The 18260-nt window shown below is 42.2% G+C and overlaps 1 protein-coding gene across 1 annotated transcript in view; it reads right to left on the bottom strand.

Moving 5' to 3' along the window:
- CACNA2D3 (calcium voltage-gated channel auxiliary subunit alpha2delta 3) overlaps nt 1–18260 on the bottom strand; it is an 832322-nt gene that overhangs the window by 673787 nt on the left and 140275 nt on the right. The window contains exon 3 of the mRNA XM_082346809.1: nt 1746–1862. Within this exon, the coding sequence (XP_082202935.1) occupies nt 1746–1862 (117 nt within the window). The remainder of the gene's footprint in view (nt 1–1745; nt 1863–18260) is intronic.

The raw sequence follows: 18260 nt of genomic DNA on the forward strand, positions 1-18260 counted from the left end.
AACAGGCAATACTATTGCTAATTTGATAAAAGAAAAACACATACAAGGACATGCACAGAAGTGTAAAGAGAAAAGGCTAGAAGGAAGAAAACAAGCCTTGGTTTCCTGCTGGGTGGTGGGACTTCTAAGTGATTTTTTTTCTCTGATACTTTTCAGTATATTCTAAAAGTTCCAACAAAGGGGGTGTTCATTTTATAAATAGAAAATAGTAATTGTGTGGGGTTTTTTTAAAATTTTTATCTCAGGGTTCTCTGACTGTTATATTCAAATGCCTACCATGCTGCCCTGTCTGTGAAGAATACCACTTGCCTCAAGGGAGTGATATAGAGACACACCAGAGGCCACCATGCAGCTCCCCGGAATGGCTGTCAGTGCAGTATTTCTGTGGCAGATAAAAGCACTTTTTTTCTTTTAAGGCACTTCAGAGTTTCCACCAAGAAGTCTCATCTTATTTAAATTAATAATCACAGTAAGAGCAGAAGTTACTATTCACTTAGCACTGCTCATGTGCCAGGTTCTGTGCTAAATGGCTCAAAACCACAACTGTGTTTGATCTTCACACTCCCTGTGAGAGTTTTCCCCATTTTAAAGATGAGGAAATCGAGGCTCATGAACGCTGTTTTACAGAAGGTTGAAGTTTAGTAAGTGACAAAGGCAGATACTGAACCCAGGTTCAAGCTCATGCTCTTACCTAAACTACAGCCCCTCCTTCCTTAAATCAAAACAGTACAAAAATGTTTTAGAAACAAGAAAATGTGTGGGATTATAAGGTCTAAAGCAGAAATATCTTGTGGAAATTTGGTTTGACCAATTAAGGATGAGAAAAACTAAAATAGGAAATGGACTTTTATAATAAACTCATTCTGGAAATAATAAAACTAAAAGGTAAGTAAACTATACTTTAGAAATAAAGAACTCTTCAGATTGCAATTCTTTCCCATAATCCTGTGCCAATATGGTATTAACATAGGATATTGCAACAGTCACATGTCCTAAATCAAGAATTCAGATGCCCTGTTTTGTCAGCAACAAGGAATAAAGTTGGAGGTCATCTTGGAAATCCAAGACGATGCACATGTGCACTGCAGTTCCGTTCTTCCTGCTACTATAAAATTTCAGGAGTAATGGCCTATATGGGTAAAGAATCTAAACAAGAGTTGTGGATATATGTATATGTATAACTGATTCACTTTGCTATACATCTGAAACTAAAACAACATTATAAATCAACTATACTCCAATAAAAATTTTTTAAAAATTTTTCAGGGAGCTCTTGCCAGTCAAGATAAACATTATAATAACAGTAATATTCCAAGAGAGATAAAAAGAACTTCCAACTTCATCTAGACTCATTTACCCCACAGAAATTTTCAATTCCATATTTTGGCAAACACTGCTTAAATTTTTTTACAAGTCCTTAGTTCAACCACAACGTACCCTTGAATGTACTTTGGCAATTAATGAATGCATTACACAGCCAGAGGCCATCCTCTGTGGATGTGCAATTAGGGACACCTCCACTGAAGGCATACGATCATAAGACGAAAACTGGCACCTAAACCTTACGTGGAGAAAGGGTAATTGTGCCCCTAGTAACTGCTTATCCTAGTTAACCAGACTTAAGAAAGTGTGTACATCATGGCTGAGTCAACTTTGATTTCTGAGAGTTGGGTTCATCAATGCCAGTTGCCTGCAGCTGCCTTTGTGTCTTCGGGCAGTACAGAGCAGAAACCAGAGGCACTTACCCGCACTGCTTCAGACTTCTTGTGAAACATCTCTTCCATGTTCTTTGCCAGCTTTTTCACCAGTTGGAGACCGTCGATTTCTTCTATGGAAACGTCTTTCTCATACTCTTTGTATTTCTGGAAGGAGGGAGGACAACATTAACATGGCACATGATACCATAAAACATCATGCCTACAATGTCAGAGCACATTTAAAAGGAATAAGTAAAAATAAAGTTACAATATGGCTGTCTCTGTTGGATTTGGGGAGATTGGACTGTATTTCAAAATTATTAAACCAACTAGAGAGAAATGTGAAAACTGGCTCTGGTTCTCTTGAAGCTTAGCTAGCACCCAGGAAAAAAATAAACCCTAAAGCAATCAAGGCACAGCATCTTACAGACATTTTATAATGTTAAAGTCCTTGCTGTCAATTTTAGTAATTCAATTCAATTCATTTCAATTACTGAGGACTTCCTATATATCCTCAAGGAACTTGCAAAAAGAAGCATGTACACTAAGTACAAACAACATTAAAACAGCAACATTTCTTATATAAAAATAACCATTATATAAGATTTCATAATTTGTTAGTCTGTTCATAAGCGACTAATCTGACCCACAGTATACTCAAATTCTCAAAGACAAGTTTTCATTTAAAACCTATCACATACCCTGGTAATTTACCTGTCTAAATCGGCAGTTCTCAAAGTGGCCCAAGAACCTCTGCAGGGTCCCTGAGACCCTTTCAAGGGTCGATGAAGTCCTCCTTTTTTCCAACAGCTTATTTATATGAAGGCATGTCTTCTTACTTGATTTTAACAAATCACAACAGACTGACCACAAAAAAAGATATGAGAATCTACCTGTCTTCTCTTAAATCAAACCTTGAAAAGATTTGCAAAAAAGAAAAAAAAGCCACTCCTCTAACTTGTTTTTTAAAATATAGTTATTTTTAATAAAATATGTTATGTACAATATGTTAACATGCAATGAGTTTTTATGTTTTGAATTTGTTAATTTTTAAATTAATGAATTCTTGGTTTTAATTTCAAATGTGGCAAATATTTATACATACAACTCGCATAAGCTCTTGGGAGTCCTCAATATTGTGTAAGTGTATGAAGGAGTCCTAAAGCCAAAACGTTTGATATAACTAAACATTTAATTTTGTTTCCACTGGAAAGAAATATTGCTTAGTAATTAAAAAAATGTTCCAAATGGAGCTCAAAATACCTTTAATGTCAAGAGGAATCCTTTACATTTATGTAGCTATGAAAAGTCTGGAGAACTAAAAATATTGGGGGCCTTATATTTACCCTCATTTGGACGGAAAACCTGAATCGGTCACTAACCCCTTACCCCAAGCTCCTACTTAGGAAAAACAAAAGGCTCCACATGTTATCTGGGCTCTAGAGACCTTGAGAGCAATTTCTGAAATGGAAAATATAACAATTTTTTAATGGCAGTTGTTTTTAATATAACAACTTTTTAAATTTTTAACATATAAATTTATATTTTCTCCCCATTTCCTCTACTTCTCCTTCAAATATATAAACCGGGAGGAGGCTCAGTCTTTCCTTGTCCCAAGGAAGGGAGTGTGTGAGTCTTTGTGTGTGTGTGCGCGCGCGCGTGCGCGCATGTGTGTATGACATAAAACGCTTCCCTTCTTAGCTTAGATTTCCAAGTCCTTTGAGGCAATAACACTGGGTGTCCTAAAAGGACAAGATTAGAGTTTAAGCACAGAGAGAGTGACTCTAAGGAAACAAATGTAGAGAGAGGATTCTTTCAATCCCTAAGACTAAAATGAAATCCCTAGAGCCTGGAGGCATCTGGCCACAGAGAGCTCCCAGTGCCCATTGGGCACTGGCAGAGCAGGAGGTCAGAAAAGCAGGAAGAGACCCTTGGACTGGGCATTGGGGCCTCAAACCTGGATGTCAGGTGCAGAGCTTGGAGTTTCTCAGAATTAAAGTGATCCTGAAGAAATTTTAAGAAGTGCTATCCTGGAGCACCTGAGTCTGGACCAAGACAGACATCTGCTACATGGTTTAAAAGATGCTCGGAAAGGCTCTGCATGGTCCTATAATGGACCATGAGTCGTAAGTGACATGCTTCTCTCTGCTCCCTGAAAATGTCCATAAAAATCTTATGTGTTTATGTTGAGAGTCTTTCTCTTCCTTCTTCTAGCCTTCCCCTCCTCTTTGACAAGGCTGTCCTGGTTCCCCAAGGTGAGGAGGCTGCACCCTCCCTCCAAGCTCCCAGAGCATTCTGTGCTCATATCTCCTGGCATCACAGCTTGCATGGTCCAGGAGCTGAGGTCCTCATGGTCACCCCCCAGCCCACAGCAGACACTCACAGAACTTCTCTGGATGAAGCTTGTTGCAGAACAACTGCAATGCTACAATACAAGGAAGACGCAAGTAAGGATGCAGCTGCACTGTCTGATGGTCCTGTAAGCGTGACCTCCCCACTCCTTGGGAGGTTGATGGGCTTGGCCCAGGATGTGGGACTCCAGCCAGCCCAAGCCTGGCTCAGGCTAACAGTGTCCTCTGGTGTATGAATAAAACTTCAATAACAGTCACTGGAAACTTTCCCTAAGTTCAAATGCAAGCCAATGATCTCTTTGAAGCCAAAAATTCTGGGGGTTCTCTGCTGCCTGCCAGATGTGCTCCAAAAGCCAAGAGCCAAGGCCAGCTTATACGCAAGGTTGATTCACTACCAAAAATACATAGTTCAAGAAGTGAGTAAAACAAAACAAAGCTAATGTTAGTCTAATATTTACAGTCAGTGAAATAAATCTCTGTCTTAAGTAATTGTGAAACTAAAGGTGATCTAGAGGCTTAAGATAAAGAAAAAGAAAATGTATTTCGCAATTAGCCTTTACCTAAATCTTTTGATCTTTATATTGGGCCCCATTATTCTGGTCATATCTATTATTTACATGTTTTTTTCTCCCAGTAGACTTCTAGAAGGGAATCAATTTATTCAACTCTGACTATCCACCGACTTCTCAATGAGACCTTCCCACATCCTCTCTTCTTCCGAGTCTGCTCTGTGAAAAGGAGCCACCGATTTTATGGAGGGCTGTGCGTCTCCCAGGCCTCCTTGTACCTGGTGACCTAGCTAAGTAAGCTCAACACGAAGCTCTGTGCCAAGCCAAGGATTCCAGATCTGGGACAAACTCAGTAGTTCACTGGTTCTATTCCTCTTCCAGCCTCAGCCCTCTCCCTTTAGGACATGTGACAATGGGTCCTCTTTGCCAATGAGCTAAGCCGCATACTACTTTCTCACCACCCTGGGGAAGTTATCCCATAAGCAAAAAACACTCTGCTTTTCAAGATGTGTTAGTGGCTGTTGGAATTGGGTCAGAATGACGTAATGTCTTACTCTTACCAGGAAACATTACTCTTTGCTAGAATCAAAGGATTTTGAAGAACAGAGAGAGTAACCAACTGATAGTCATTAATCAATTGCAAACGCTTAGCGGCTTAGAATGGTGATATACACCAAAAGCATGAAAAACGTACTTACTGTACGAAACCAAGCAATATGACCTCCAGCAACTGGATAGAGTAAGCTACAACGGTACAAGTTCCACACAGCCATCCCAAATTGTGCAAAAGAATGCAGGAAACTAGCATATAGAATGTTGCAATAGGTTACAGACAGTAATGGGTGATTAGTAATTTGTTTTAAATTACTAATCTGCCTACACGTACACACACACACACACACACACACACACAAACATACACACAAACACACTGTGAGGACGGATGCCAAATGCTCACAGTTGGCTGTGCTACTGCAAATGATTTTTCTTCTTTCTGCTTACCTGTATTTTCTCATTTTTATAATAAACATACTTTTTTTTGGAAATTAGAAAATATAAGAGGTGTAGTTATATGTAGAATAGAATATGGGCACTTAAAAACAAAGTTCTGTTGGGGAAATGTGGCCCCAATTAGAATCTGTGTAGTTAAGCAGGATGTCTTCATTAGCAGAGCCTAAGGAAGTCAGCAAAATTAGTCCTGCGTGTGTCAAAGGCCCAGCACGGCGCCAGAAGATTTTCACATATTAATTTGTCTAATCCTCACAGCTACCCTGGGGGGCACGTGTCATCCCCGTGTTGCAGATGGGGAACTGAGGCACAGAGAGGTTTAGTCAGTTGTTTAAAGTCAAATGGTTAGAGAGTGAGTTTTAAACCTAGCAAGGTCTGACTTTGAATTGCTTGGTCTTTTGAACTTAGGGAGTAGGGAGTGAAGGACTGACAGTCTAAATATTTGTGAACTTGTTTCAGAGGGCCCATTTCACTGCCATCACAATGCCTATTTCATTGATCTTGTAGCCAACAGTGGCTTGGACTCACCAAGAGAGAGTCAAATACCTAAAACCAGAGACATCGTCAGTTAACAAGGGCGGCAGCTGCTTACGAGGCTGATCCAAGTGAGCAAAAGCCATGCGGTAGGGCACAATGGATGTCACAGGTGGGGACGCTATCCCTCCACTGGGCCTCTGAGGGCGCAAGCTTGGAGCCTGACCCCAGAGGAGCAGACGCAGCTCTTGACCCCTGAAAGCGGCCCAGGGGACTTAATTATATATTAATACCGTGGCTGTGTTTGGGCTACAAACCGTCTGTTCTCCAAGGTACCAAGAACGACCTGGAGGCAAAATACCCCAAACTCCTCCTCCTCTGGGGTTTGCCTCTGCACACAGCTATGACAACAGTAAAGCTTTATTTTCTACAGCCTCAAGGACTGCTCTGGCAATTACTTTGTTTTGTGTAAAAACAGTAAAACAAAACAAACAAACAAAAAAAAAAAAACAGGCATCCTTCAGCTGGGAAAAGGAATTCAGAAAGTATCAGCGGGTTTCTGCCAACACACAAAATGAAGGTAGTGGGGAAGACCAACATGGAAGAGACACTATGCCACCTAATTAAAGATTCAGGCCGGTCTGCATTTGACCTCTGTCTCCAACACTCCATTTATTTGTTCCACAAATGTCTATTTTGTGTCTATGGTCTGCTAGGCAGGGGACGAGGCACCAAGCACAACATGATAAGTAATGCAAAGTCGAAGAAAGCTCATGGTCTAATGATCTGATGAGTAAACTGGCAAAGAAGATACAACATCGTGGTAAGTACACTTATGGGGTGGTCAAGGCAGTCACTCAGTCTTGCTGGAACCCTACAGGATGATTAGGCTGGGAAGAGGGTAGATACAACAGGGGATGAGCAGAGGGAGCGGTAGGTGTGGAGTTCAGGGCAAGAGGCTGCCTGGAGCTCAGGGAACTACCCCTGTTCCACTTCACTGGTGCACGGATGGCCAGGACGAGGGACTCTGGTGAGAGACGAGGCCAAAGAAGTGAGCAGGGCCAGGCCATCAAGGGTAGTGTGCTAGGATGAAGAGTTTGGACTTTATCCTGACTTGGGTAGGAGGCTGAGGGTGTGGAGACAGACAACAACCAGAGTCACTGAAGGATTTAAGGGGAGGAAGGACCCAATGACTGGATTTGTGGTTTTGAAAAATCTCAGTGTGCAGAGTGGGAAGGAGGGACATAAAACTGGATGGAGACAAGAAATTGGGAGGCTAGGGTAGCTAGGACTTGGGAGACAGCACTGGAAAAAAAGTTAGGAGAGTCAGAGAATGAGAGGTGGGCTCCCTGGGAGACATCAACAGGTCTGATGGTCAGACACGGCAGCTGTTTGGGCTGGTTGGCCATGCCACTTTAAGGAAATTGCTTAGCCTCCTGGGTCTCAGGGTCCTCGATCAGAATACCAGAGATAATGATGCCCATCTTCCAGGGCTGCTCTGGAGGGTTACTGGGAGGACGTCTATGAAAGCTCCCAGCACAGTGCCCGCACAAAACGGGCCACTCTAAACCTTCGTGCTCCCCTGTTTTTCCCTCCTGGAATTTCTGCTACAGAGGATTCTAGTACATGTTGTATTTTCATACCAATGCCTTCCTGAACTGAAGCTTTTAATGGAGCAGACAAATTCCAACAAGGTGGTTGATGACGCTGATGTTCTTCACTCTGCCACCCCCATCCATCCTCTGGGCCTCCCCCTGGATTGGGGCAGTAGCTAGTGACACCTGAGTAACACAGCCTGTGGCTTTAGCCAAGACCAGGGTCGAGGCAGAACACAGCCCTTCGCAAGAGCACCTCTCAGCGTTCATGACACAGAAGGAAGGCAGCCTTAGAAACTTTTTATTCCCTCTGTCACAGGGGAACATCTGAAGCTTCCATTCCTTCTGTTAGCAGAATCAGCATTTGGCAAGAAATCTTGTGATGAGCCAAGAACATTTATCATTTGAGAAGGGAGACAGAGAAATGCATTATTTCTGTAGCATCTATTTTGCCAGATCATTTCACACAAACACCAGGAAGAGAAAAGCACTACTTCACTGTCAGAACACTTAATGTTGTTCATACCTTTGGGTTATTTTTTTCCTACAGGCTAACTGCATATCTAGGAGTGAGTCACCTGGAACAGTCCCCAGAGAGGGGGCTCCAGTCAGGAGGCTTCTGATCAATCACAATTAATTAGTATAGAAGCCCAACAAAGAAGAGGTGCTCTGAGTGTGCTCAGCACCAGCAAAAAATACCCTCTTGCAGAGGATGGATGCAGGAGTACCATTAGCCAAAGAGCTGGAACATCTGAGCATGGTCTCTTGGCCAAATTTTCTCATCACAAACTGAAATTACATCTCTAGAGTCAGTATAATTAAATCACTCAATGAGGATTGACAGAAGGTCCAGGGGAGGAGATGATAAAGCAAAGACCTGCTTGTCCCCAAGTGAGAATCTGGAGAGCTTGCCTCAAAGCTCACGACTTGAAAGAAACTGGCCTGCTTCCCCATCCCACCCCTAAGCCTCCAGCACTTCCCTTAAAAGCCCCTGACCCCGTTTCCCAGTAAACCCTGTTACTGGGAAAGCAACCCATACAGGCTAAGCCCAGAACCCTTAAAGGTGGCTTGTTACATAAAAGTGGAAAATGCCTCATGTTCCTACCTTAAGATTCAATTTTTGGTCTTATTCTCATTCCTTCAAGTTCTGAAATAGCCACAGTACCAGAGGTAAAATCATTAAACCAACTACTGAAGTAAGGATCACACCAATACAAAAAAGGAACCTAAACTGAAATCACTGCTATTTTCATTCATTTAACAAATATGTACAAACTGCCTACCATGTGTAGGCAGGTGGGGGGAACAATGACAAATATACATGTTCTCTTGGGATATAAGGAGGCTAATTTTTTGGTTCTTTTTATTAAAAATAAATAATAAATAAGTTGGAGCAGAGCCACACGGGTTATTTCAATTGAAACCTGAGCCCTGATATCCCACACAGCCGTTCTGTGTGTGTCTCCTCTCAGGGTCACACCTGTCTGCAGTGCAGGTATGTCACTTCTGCCAGATGTGGGAGAGTGTTGTGTGTCTTCTACTAAGTGCAGAACTGTCTATAAAGCACAGACATATATTTCTCCCTGAGTAGGGAGGGGTGAGTAGCAGGAAATTTGGGCAACCCAAACTGATTTGTAAACAATGAAAAATTGGCCAGGAACAAGAATGACAGGATGGTCAGCAGGTAGGAAGAGGGTCCCAGGGAGGAATGTAAAACAATGAATTAGCCATGGGTTGCAGAAAAGGAGATGACTGTACAGCATATATCATTCCCTGCCTCCTGGGAGATGAAATTTACAAAGTACCCTATCAGTGTAATGAGACAGTCATGAGCCATCACAAGGTGGTTGGTCAACAGAGGCAGGACATCTATGGTCAAGGTCTGATGAACAGTGGGAACAAGGGGAGGTGGGGGAGGTGGGGGACAGGGGAGAGTGGGAAAGGTAGTCTCTTTAGATTGCATGTAAGCTCATCATATGTCCCTCCAGTGGGGAGAAAGTGATGCAGTTCCTGTTCTGTCTCCTCTGTCTTATTTGTAGCAAAGGGGACTGACAATGATCAGATGGGTGGGAAAGCATCTGAATGGATTTTGCTGGCATGCTATTGATTTGGAGCCTGGTGGCAGCATCCTGCTTGGCTTAGAATCACTGGCCAGGATTCAAGTCTGAGGAAAATCAACAATGTGCATCCCACTTGCTAGGCCATTTGGTGTGATGCTAAGAACAAGGACTCTCCATTCAGATGTACTAAATTCAAGTCCTAGCAATGTGACAAGTTGCTCAGTCTCCATCGGCCTCCTTTCCTTCAATAGTAGAGTGGGTTATACCAGACCTCCTACTGTTCCCAGGATGATCAAATGAGGTTGAGTGTGTAAAGCCCCTGGCAGCACCCTGGACACAAAGTAAAGCACTCAAAAAATGTTGATGATGATGGCAGAAGTGGTAACACATGCCAACACTTGTTCTATAAGTTCTGAAAAAGGAAATTCTCTTGCCTCAACAAGAAAAAACTCTCAGCCAAGGTCATAACCTAACAGATGAACTACCTCTGAATGTTGCTGTGGGCAATGGCATTTTTCACATACATTCCCAAGGCACTGAGGGGGTCTTCAACAGTAACTGTGGGGATGGCTCCCTTCTGGCAGAAACTGGATGCTAGAAGTCTGTATTTGTGTAAGGGTGGATGACAGTTTTCAGATATGTTACTAAAGATGTTGCAATAAAAAAACTAATCATCTACAATTTCTGGATTCTCTCCTTATAGGCAGTGTCATTTTTTTATTATGACATAAATGTACTTAGTATTCCTCTCCAATCAATTATCGCATGTGGAAGTGTCACTTCAAAATACAACACTCCAAAGCAATTATGTTTCCAAGTAAATATATTTCTAAATCCTTTAACCTGATGTTAGAAACACTTCTTTTTAACCATAACAACAACAAACCTAGCTGAATTCATGGAACTCTAGGTCACAGAAGAATATTTTTCTATTCGAAAATGGAAAATGCCATTTTGTACAAATCATTCTGTTTCACAGAGATATTCCAATCAAGTGTCTCCAGGGTCAAAACAAAACCCCACCCATTATTAATGCAGTGCTCTTCCAGATCTAGTTAAGTCTGAGGAACATCCTTGAAGAATGCAGTTTTTCTCTGTCAAAGCCATCAGAACAAGAGATAATTTGCATAAGAATGAGGGACCCTGTTTAGGAACGACAGAAGAGAGAGGAGGACAGGGCACTAAACTACCACCAAAGAATAAGCAGAGAGGAGGCAGGCAGCAGCTGGACCATGACTTCTGCAGGGCTGCGGCAAACGTGGACCACTTGAGGAATCTGGAACATCACCTATAGGCAGTTCTTGTTCTGTGGGGTGAGAAGCATGGGAATGAACCACCATTGAAGGCGGTAGTTTTCCTCAGCATGTTTTTAAGAACTTCCAGCTTGAGTGGGGTGGTGGGGGCGGGGTGGGGAAGGCTGTCAGGGGAAGGAGTGGTGTGATCTAAATTACTTCTCAAGGTGCTTTCTGATACTCACCTCAAGAAAGCATTGTCACAAGAAGTATTGGGGTCCCCAGCCCCAGTGCCCCTGGAGCCTTTGTTCCCAGCGAGCTGTGTGGAATGCCCTACTAAATCAACAGTTCCAGAGAGACTGCTCTTCAGAGCAGGTGGCTCTGCTGTGGGTGGTCTCTGACAGATTTCTACTACTTTCAGACTGTCAGGTCCTGAATTAAAAGATGGATATCTCTCCTCTCCCTGTTTTACTGTCTATACTCTTTTTGTTTTTTAAGTCCAAATAAGTCTCATAAGCTTTTACTGTTTCACGTAGTCAACTGGACAAATGCCACTGATAAATTTTAGCTCTGTGGTGATAAAACTGAGTGTGAATGCTGCATTAGATTCCTGTTTTATACAAGGGAAATTAAGTCAGAGGCAAGCTACTAAACCTGCTGTTGATACAACCATCTTTGCCCTAGCATGGCAGTGTAACATACTGCTTCAAAATTGGGAAATTCATCTGTCTACTGAACAAAATCAAATGGTCTCAATGCTTATTAAAAAAAAAAAAAAAAAAAAAAACTCCAGTTCCTGGATATTTTCTGGATTACTGCATGGGGATCTGAGGTTCTGAAATATGAATATTTATGCTGTACATACATCCTCACAACACGAAAAGCCAAAATAATGATTACAGGACCATGCGTGTTAGAGAAGACAAATCTCATTGTATGCATTTATGAGTGTGTTTTACGTATACCAACAAATTTAACTACAGCCAAACTGCAAATAATAAGCCATTACTTTACAAAGCCTGGACTACTTGTATAGATTATTTCTTGTGGCTTACTTTTTTCAAACACATTTTTCTGATGTTCCAATTTAAAATAATTCATTCTTCCTACTCCCCAAGGATCAGCGGGAACAATAATAACAACAATAATCATTTATTATTAATAATAGCAACCAGCATTTATTACTTACTTTGGGTCAGGTAGATATTATTTCCCCCCATTTTACAGGTTAGGGAACTGAGGCACAGAGAAATAAGGTAATTTAGCTAAGGTTGGACCGCTAGTAAGTTGTTGTATTAATTCAGGAGACACTAGCTACTATAATAAAAAAATATCCCAAAACCTCAGTGGCTTAACACAATAGAGGTTTACTTCTTGTTCATGTAACCCTCCCCTGAGGGGGTTCTTTGTCTCCAGTCTTTCACATAGTGATTCAGGGACCCAGGATCCTTCCATCAGGTGTCTCTGCTCTCCCCTCAGGCACTAGAGCCTTTTGCATTCAGCCAGGACATGCAGGGGGAAGGGATGGAGAAGATGAACTTGCTTCTCGAACTCCTTAGCCTGGAAGTGACATGCATCAGCTCTGTTCACATTCCACTGGTAGTAACCAGCCACCAGCCCAACCCAAAGTAAGAGGGCCCTGGAAATAGAACAGGTGGTTGGAGAGCCATTTCCAGGCTCTAAGTCAACACCGTGGAAATGGGAACTTAAATCATCAGGGGTGTGTGTTAGCTGTCTGGATTTGAATCCAGGCAGCATGGCCCCAGAGTCCATGCTTGTAACCACCACACTTTAAACACCTGATATAAACTGTTGCTAGATGAAACCTCAGATTAAAACTTGGCTGGGAACCATCTGCATGATGGATACTTTAGAGCTGGTGCAATCAAGTCACAATCTACCCAACCACTTGTATGTGTAATCATGGTCAGGTGCCGATGGTAAAGGCCAAGATCTTGCAACACAGAAAGGAACACATTATAAACAATTCTTAGACCTTTTGTCCAATTTCTTTAATCCCAGCTCAAATAAAACTGCTTTTTCAATAACATCAATGACCTTCTTTAGCATAGGATATTCGTTGCCCAGGTGCCACAAAGGTAATTGGCTTAACTAAAGTCTTTTTAATTCTACATCTGAGATGTCCTGGAAATCGAAGGCAATCAATGAATAAGTCTGGAAGACCGTAACAAGCTTAGAGCTAATACTATTTGCAGCTGCTCAAGTGGTTTCTGTACTTACAGAGCCAAAAGCTGGAAATGAGTGTTATGACCCTGCATCTGAATGAATCTTTAACTCCATCAACTCCAAACTAACTCCATCAACTACAAACTGAATACGGAGATTTACGGCACAGCTAACCCCTAGCTTTTCTTTGGTGAGTGTAGAGAACCATGGTGAGATGGTGCTTAATAGTTATCAACCCACCCTCCCTCCTGTTGAAAGGAAGAGATGAAGACTAGGTCTCCCTTCTCGTGTTTAAAGCTTCCTTTGTAAAAAAGATTCTGGTATAGAATTCCCTGCTGCTGATATCAGAGACTAAGAAAAATGATCCGTAGCATCAGCATCCTTCACAGAAATACTGCCTTCCTTCCACCTGTCCACAGGTGCTTGAGGAGTTTGCAGCAGGTGACCCCCTCCCATTTCACCCACCATCAACAAAAGTGCAGACATTATACAGCGCCTCCCCTATGCCGAGATGCAAAAACATAATCTGAGCCCTCTAAAAATTTAAATGTCACCAACTTCAGAATCAAATGATTTTCTGACATCCTTCACAAAGCCCAGCACACAGGACTTTCCCCCAATATCTTTAAAGTCACAGTGTTAGAATCCAAAAGGGACTTAGGAATAATCCATTTCAGAAGCCATAATTCAAACGCCTCCAGAGGCCAGATGGGTCATATCAGGCGACAGACTTGGGCCAGTCTGGGGCCTGCAAAAAACAGCAGAGCTTCTGTCTCATCCTAAATGGTGGCCACTTTTTAGCTTCTGCTGATCTCTGTAGGGTGAGGGGCACACTGTGGTTACCCAATCTTCCATTTGTTAAGAGAAGCCAGAAATCTATGTTTTTCTGTGAAATCTCCCACTGAGTCCATTTCTTTGAACACTCTGGGGCCCAGATACAGAATGTCTCTAAACATCTTCCTCCTCATTCATCTTCACATGAGGAGCCTGAGACAGAATAACATGGGCTCACATCTCCCACAGGGCAGTGATGTGCTGGACAGTGTGTGGATGGCTTCTGGCATCTACCGCTAATCCTTGAAGCAGGCACTGCTATGAGCATCACCGAGTCTAAGGTATCTAGTGGGCAGCAGCCAGCCCAGGCCAATAAGGGACAGATGCCCACCTGGCTCACCAGGGTCCCAGCCAGTGCGGAAAGAGCCCGGGTCCTTTTCACCATTTGGGGTTCCCTGGCCATGCAGGGGCTCAGGACCTGAGGCTGCCCTCCCTTAGAGACCCCCATGTATGACCAAAAGCACTTTGATTCCTCATGCATTGGGGGTTGCTAGGCATGGAAATAAGACCCTGAAGTCGAGGAATCTATATAGGCATGTTGAGAGAAGCCCACACATTCCTCTTGAAATGGGGACTTTTCTACAGCGCTTTGAAGAATTCTAGAGTTCTAGGATATGTTAACTAATGTTCTGCTCTCTCTCTCTCTCTCTCTCTCTCTCTCACACACACACACACACACACACACACACACACACACACACAATCATTATGCTACCAATATTTTTTCTCCTAGAACGTATTTAGGAAAAAAGAAGGAAATTAATCAATACATCCACCTTATTCTTATTACTATACTATGGTATGCCTTTAAGATGGTAATTTGTGGGTGGGGGAGTTGGGGGAGTGGCTGCTCTGGCATCTGGTGAAGCCCATGGACCCCTTCTAGGAATATTTTCAAATGCAAAAGAGGAAACACATAGGAAGGAAACCAATTATATTGAAATTCAGTTTTCAAAATGTTTAAACCATCAATTTGTGATGCAGTAATGTAGATGTTTCTTCATCAGCGCATTAAATAACAAGAACTAGTGGTAAGACTATACTGCCACAGCCATGGATGTCAAGGATAAGCATCAATAGCAAAGAGATATCTGCATCAGCTACGATATGCCATGAGAAGATTTGTGATTTCTGTTGGTGACAAAGTCATAGGAACTGCTGTGGCTTGTTACCTACATTTGTAAGCTAAAGTAATAAATTTCAGTTAGAGGCTGGTGAAAATAAAAGGTGTTGCTTTTTTCCCACCCAAGTTCATAGCCCCCTGAATTCCCTCCATGGCGGGGACACAGGTTAAGCACCCCTATGCACTCCCCAAGAACAGCAAGAGGTCCCAGAAAAGGTCACCCTATGTGTGAATAGTGACAGGGCATCTGCCCCTGATTCACATGCAGCATCAGGATATACAATGCCTGTTTTTGACCACTGGTATATGTCACATGCACTGTCTGATCATTAGCATATATTTACAATCCAATTTAAGGTTTATGTATATTAAACATACACACCAAATTATGGACATTTCCTGCAACAATTAATTCTGGCAGATGGCTTTGCTGTCTTTATAAGTGTAGATTACGAGTTTCCCTGGGTGCTCTGTAAATAAATGATGATTTCTCAAATGGATCAGGGAAAAGGGTAAACACCAAACTGGAAACAATATTTATCTCAGGCCAGGGTCTTCAAGCAGAGCTGAAGAGAACTATAATTTTTTCCTTACGTAACCACTGGGTTATTAGAATTCTTCACAAAGAGTATACATTCATGTATTATTTGTGTGATTAAAAATACATAAAGTGTCAAGTTCAAAGAAATTTAGTAATCATTGGTATAAAAATATAATAAATGCCTCATAATCTGAAAAGAGGAATGTGACTGGCTCAGAAAGCCTACACTTGAGACATGAATTAAACAACCCATTGAACAAGCCTGACCTTTGTCCACAGCTACTAGACGACTGTGTCAAAAAAGAATTTCACCCGATGCATGTGCAACTGCATACCATCATAGAACTCTGCTCATGAGATAACTGCTAAGTGACGTACATTACGTCTATAAGTAAAGCCATGTAAAAACACAAAGCAAAAGACACTGGGAGGGACCACGACAAAATTCTAACCATGGCTGGGTTAGGGTGGCAGAATTTTGGATGAATTTTTCCAGTTTTCTAAATGTATTTTGCAATATTGCTTTTCAAATGGGAAAAGTAAAGTCTAAGATGGAGAAAAATAGAACAGTAAGGGTGAAATTCAAGTGCAAGCAGGCTGGCTCCAGATCCCATGCTCTGACTTCCCCTAATAACTCTCCTAAGATAGTTGAAGGTAAAATGAGACTTTTTTCTTATTCTAAAAGCAAAATGTTCTCACTGCAGGAAGAACAACCAGAAGGTGGATGTAAGCAAATAAAAGAAAACAAAAAACCCTAATCTCACTTCCCCAAAATACAAGGGGCTACCCTGTGATTAAGATCCTTACAGATATTTTCCATTTTTGAAATGTAAGATCATAAGTGTAGTTGTTTCTTTATAATCAAAGTGAAATAATCCTATACATACCTATGGGGTATATTTTCAAATTATGTCCCCAGGAAGTGTAAGTACAAAACAGTTCATCCGGACTTCCCTGGTGGCACAGTGATTAAGAATCCGCCTGCCAATGCAGGGGACACGGGTTCGATCCCTGGTCCAGGAAGATCCCACATGCCGCGGAGCAACTAAGCCCATGCGCCACAACTACTGAGCCTGCACTCTAGAGCCCGCGAGCCACAGCTACCGCAGCCCGTGTGCCTAGAGCCTGTGCTCCGCAACAGAGAAAAGCCACCGCAATGAGAAGCCCACGTACCACAGCGAAGAGTAGCCCCCACTCGCCGCAACTGGAGAAAGCCCACGCACAGCAACAAAGACCCAACGCAGCCAAAAAATTAATTAATTAATTAATTAATTAAAAAAAAAAAACAAACCAGTTCATCCTTTAGACCACCAAAATAAATGCCAAGGGAAGAAAGAGGTCTGGCAGCCTTTTACAGGATCTACACCATTCCACGTTCATCAACCATGAGAGTTTCACTGCGGGCACAGCTTCACTGGGTAAAAACCAGCAACAAAAACACTTACAGGTTTGAATTACCAAATATTTATCTTCCAAATAAATCTTGTGTCTTCTAACCCTTACAGAAAATCGATTTGTTAATTCACTTCTATTTCATTCTATAATGTCTCCTTTTGTTAATCCTCTTTCCCTGGGGGGACTCTTTTCAAATCTTGTCACTTACTCTTTACTGAAAAAGTTCCCTTTTCTGAATTCAAGGTGAATTGTACTTAATATACGAGCCCTGAATTTACTTACATGCCGTTTTTTGCCTGCATTTTGTGTTCCATGGTCTCTCTCAGTAATTGAAATCTTTTTTTAGCTGTTCCATTTCCTTGTTATCACCATGTTTCCCTTAATTCATTCATCTTTCATTAAATACAGTGGTAGGCTACAAAAGGTTAACCAGAATAAGGAAAGGAAAAGGAAAAAATTGGAACATCAACCAAAAACAGAAAGTGAGAATTAACTTTAAAAACACGAAGTACACATTAGTTGAAGAAGCACCCAATGAAGGCACTTACTTGGGCCAACATTCTCCTTGCAAACAGAATGGGGGGCAGTTATCCCACAGCCCTGGACCAGGAGTGTGGTGCATGTCCCTTTAGCCTTGTCCTCATTATTATGATGTTTCAGTTAGGCTATAAAGCACTGACTACTTGAAAAAATATGGAACCCCATATCTGAAGGTCAAGAAGCATGAACTTCCCAGTGAAGTATCCAAAAGCACATGTCACAAATGAAGACTCCGAGACTCACAGAGGCTACCAACTGGCCCAAGTTTCTTCCCACAAGTGGCAAAGTCTGGATCCAGTCCCAGATGGAGGACTTCAAAGTCCACTCATACACTTCCCTTCTTACTCCCAAGGAATCAATCTGAAAGTTGAGTCATCTCCTTGCAGAGTGGTAATACCTCTCCATCTGTCTGTTTTATGAATCCCCATTTCATATATCAGAGTTCGGGAAGCAAAGTGCTTCTGTCCCGTCCAAAAATTATTTCACATGACCCAAGCACACGCCCTGTGTGAGTGCTAAAAAGGATCCAGGAAACAAAAAGCAACGGCGGGCCTTCCCTGGTGGCGCAGTGGTTGAGAATCTGCCTGCCAATGCAGGGGACACGAGTTCGAGCCCTGGTCTGGGAAGATCCCACGTGCCGCGGAGCAACTGGGCCCGAGAGCCACAATTACTGAGCCTGCGCGTCTGGAGCCTGTGCTCTGCAACAAGAGAGGC

Source organism: Balaenoptera borealis (assembly GCF_965194805.1).
Source record: "Balaenoptera borealis genome assembly, chromosome: 12".
NCBI classification, from domain to species: domain Eukaryota; kingdom Metazoa; phylum Chordata; class Mammalia; order Artiodactyla; family Balaenopteridae; genus Balaenoptera; species Balaenoptera borealis.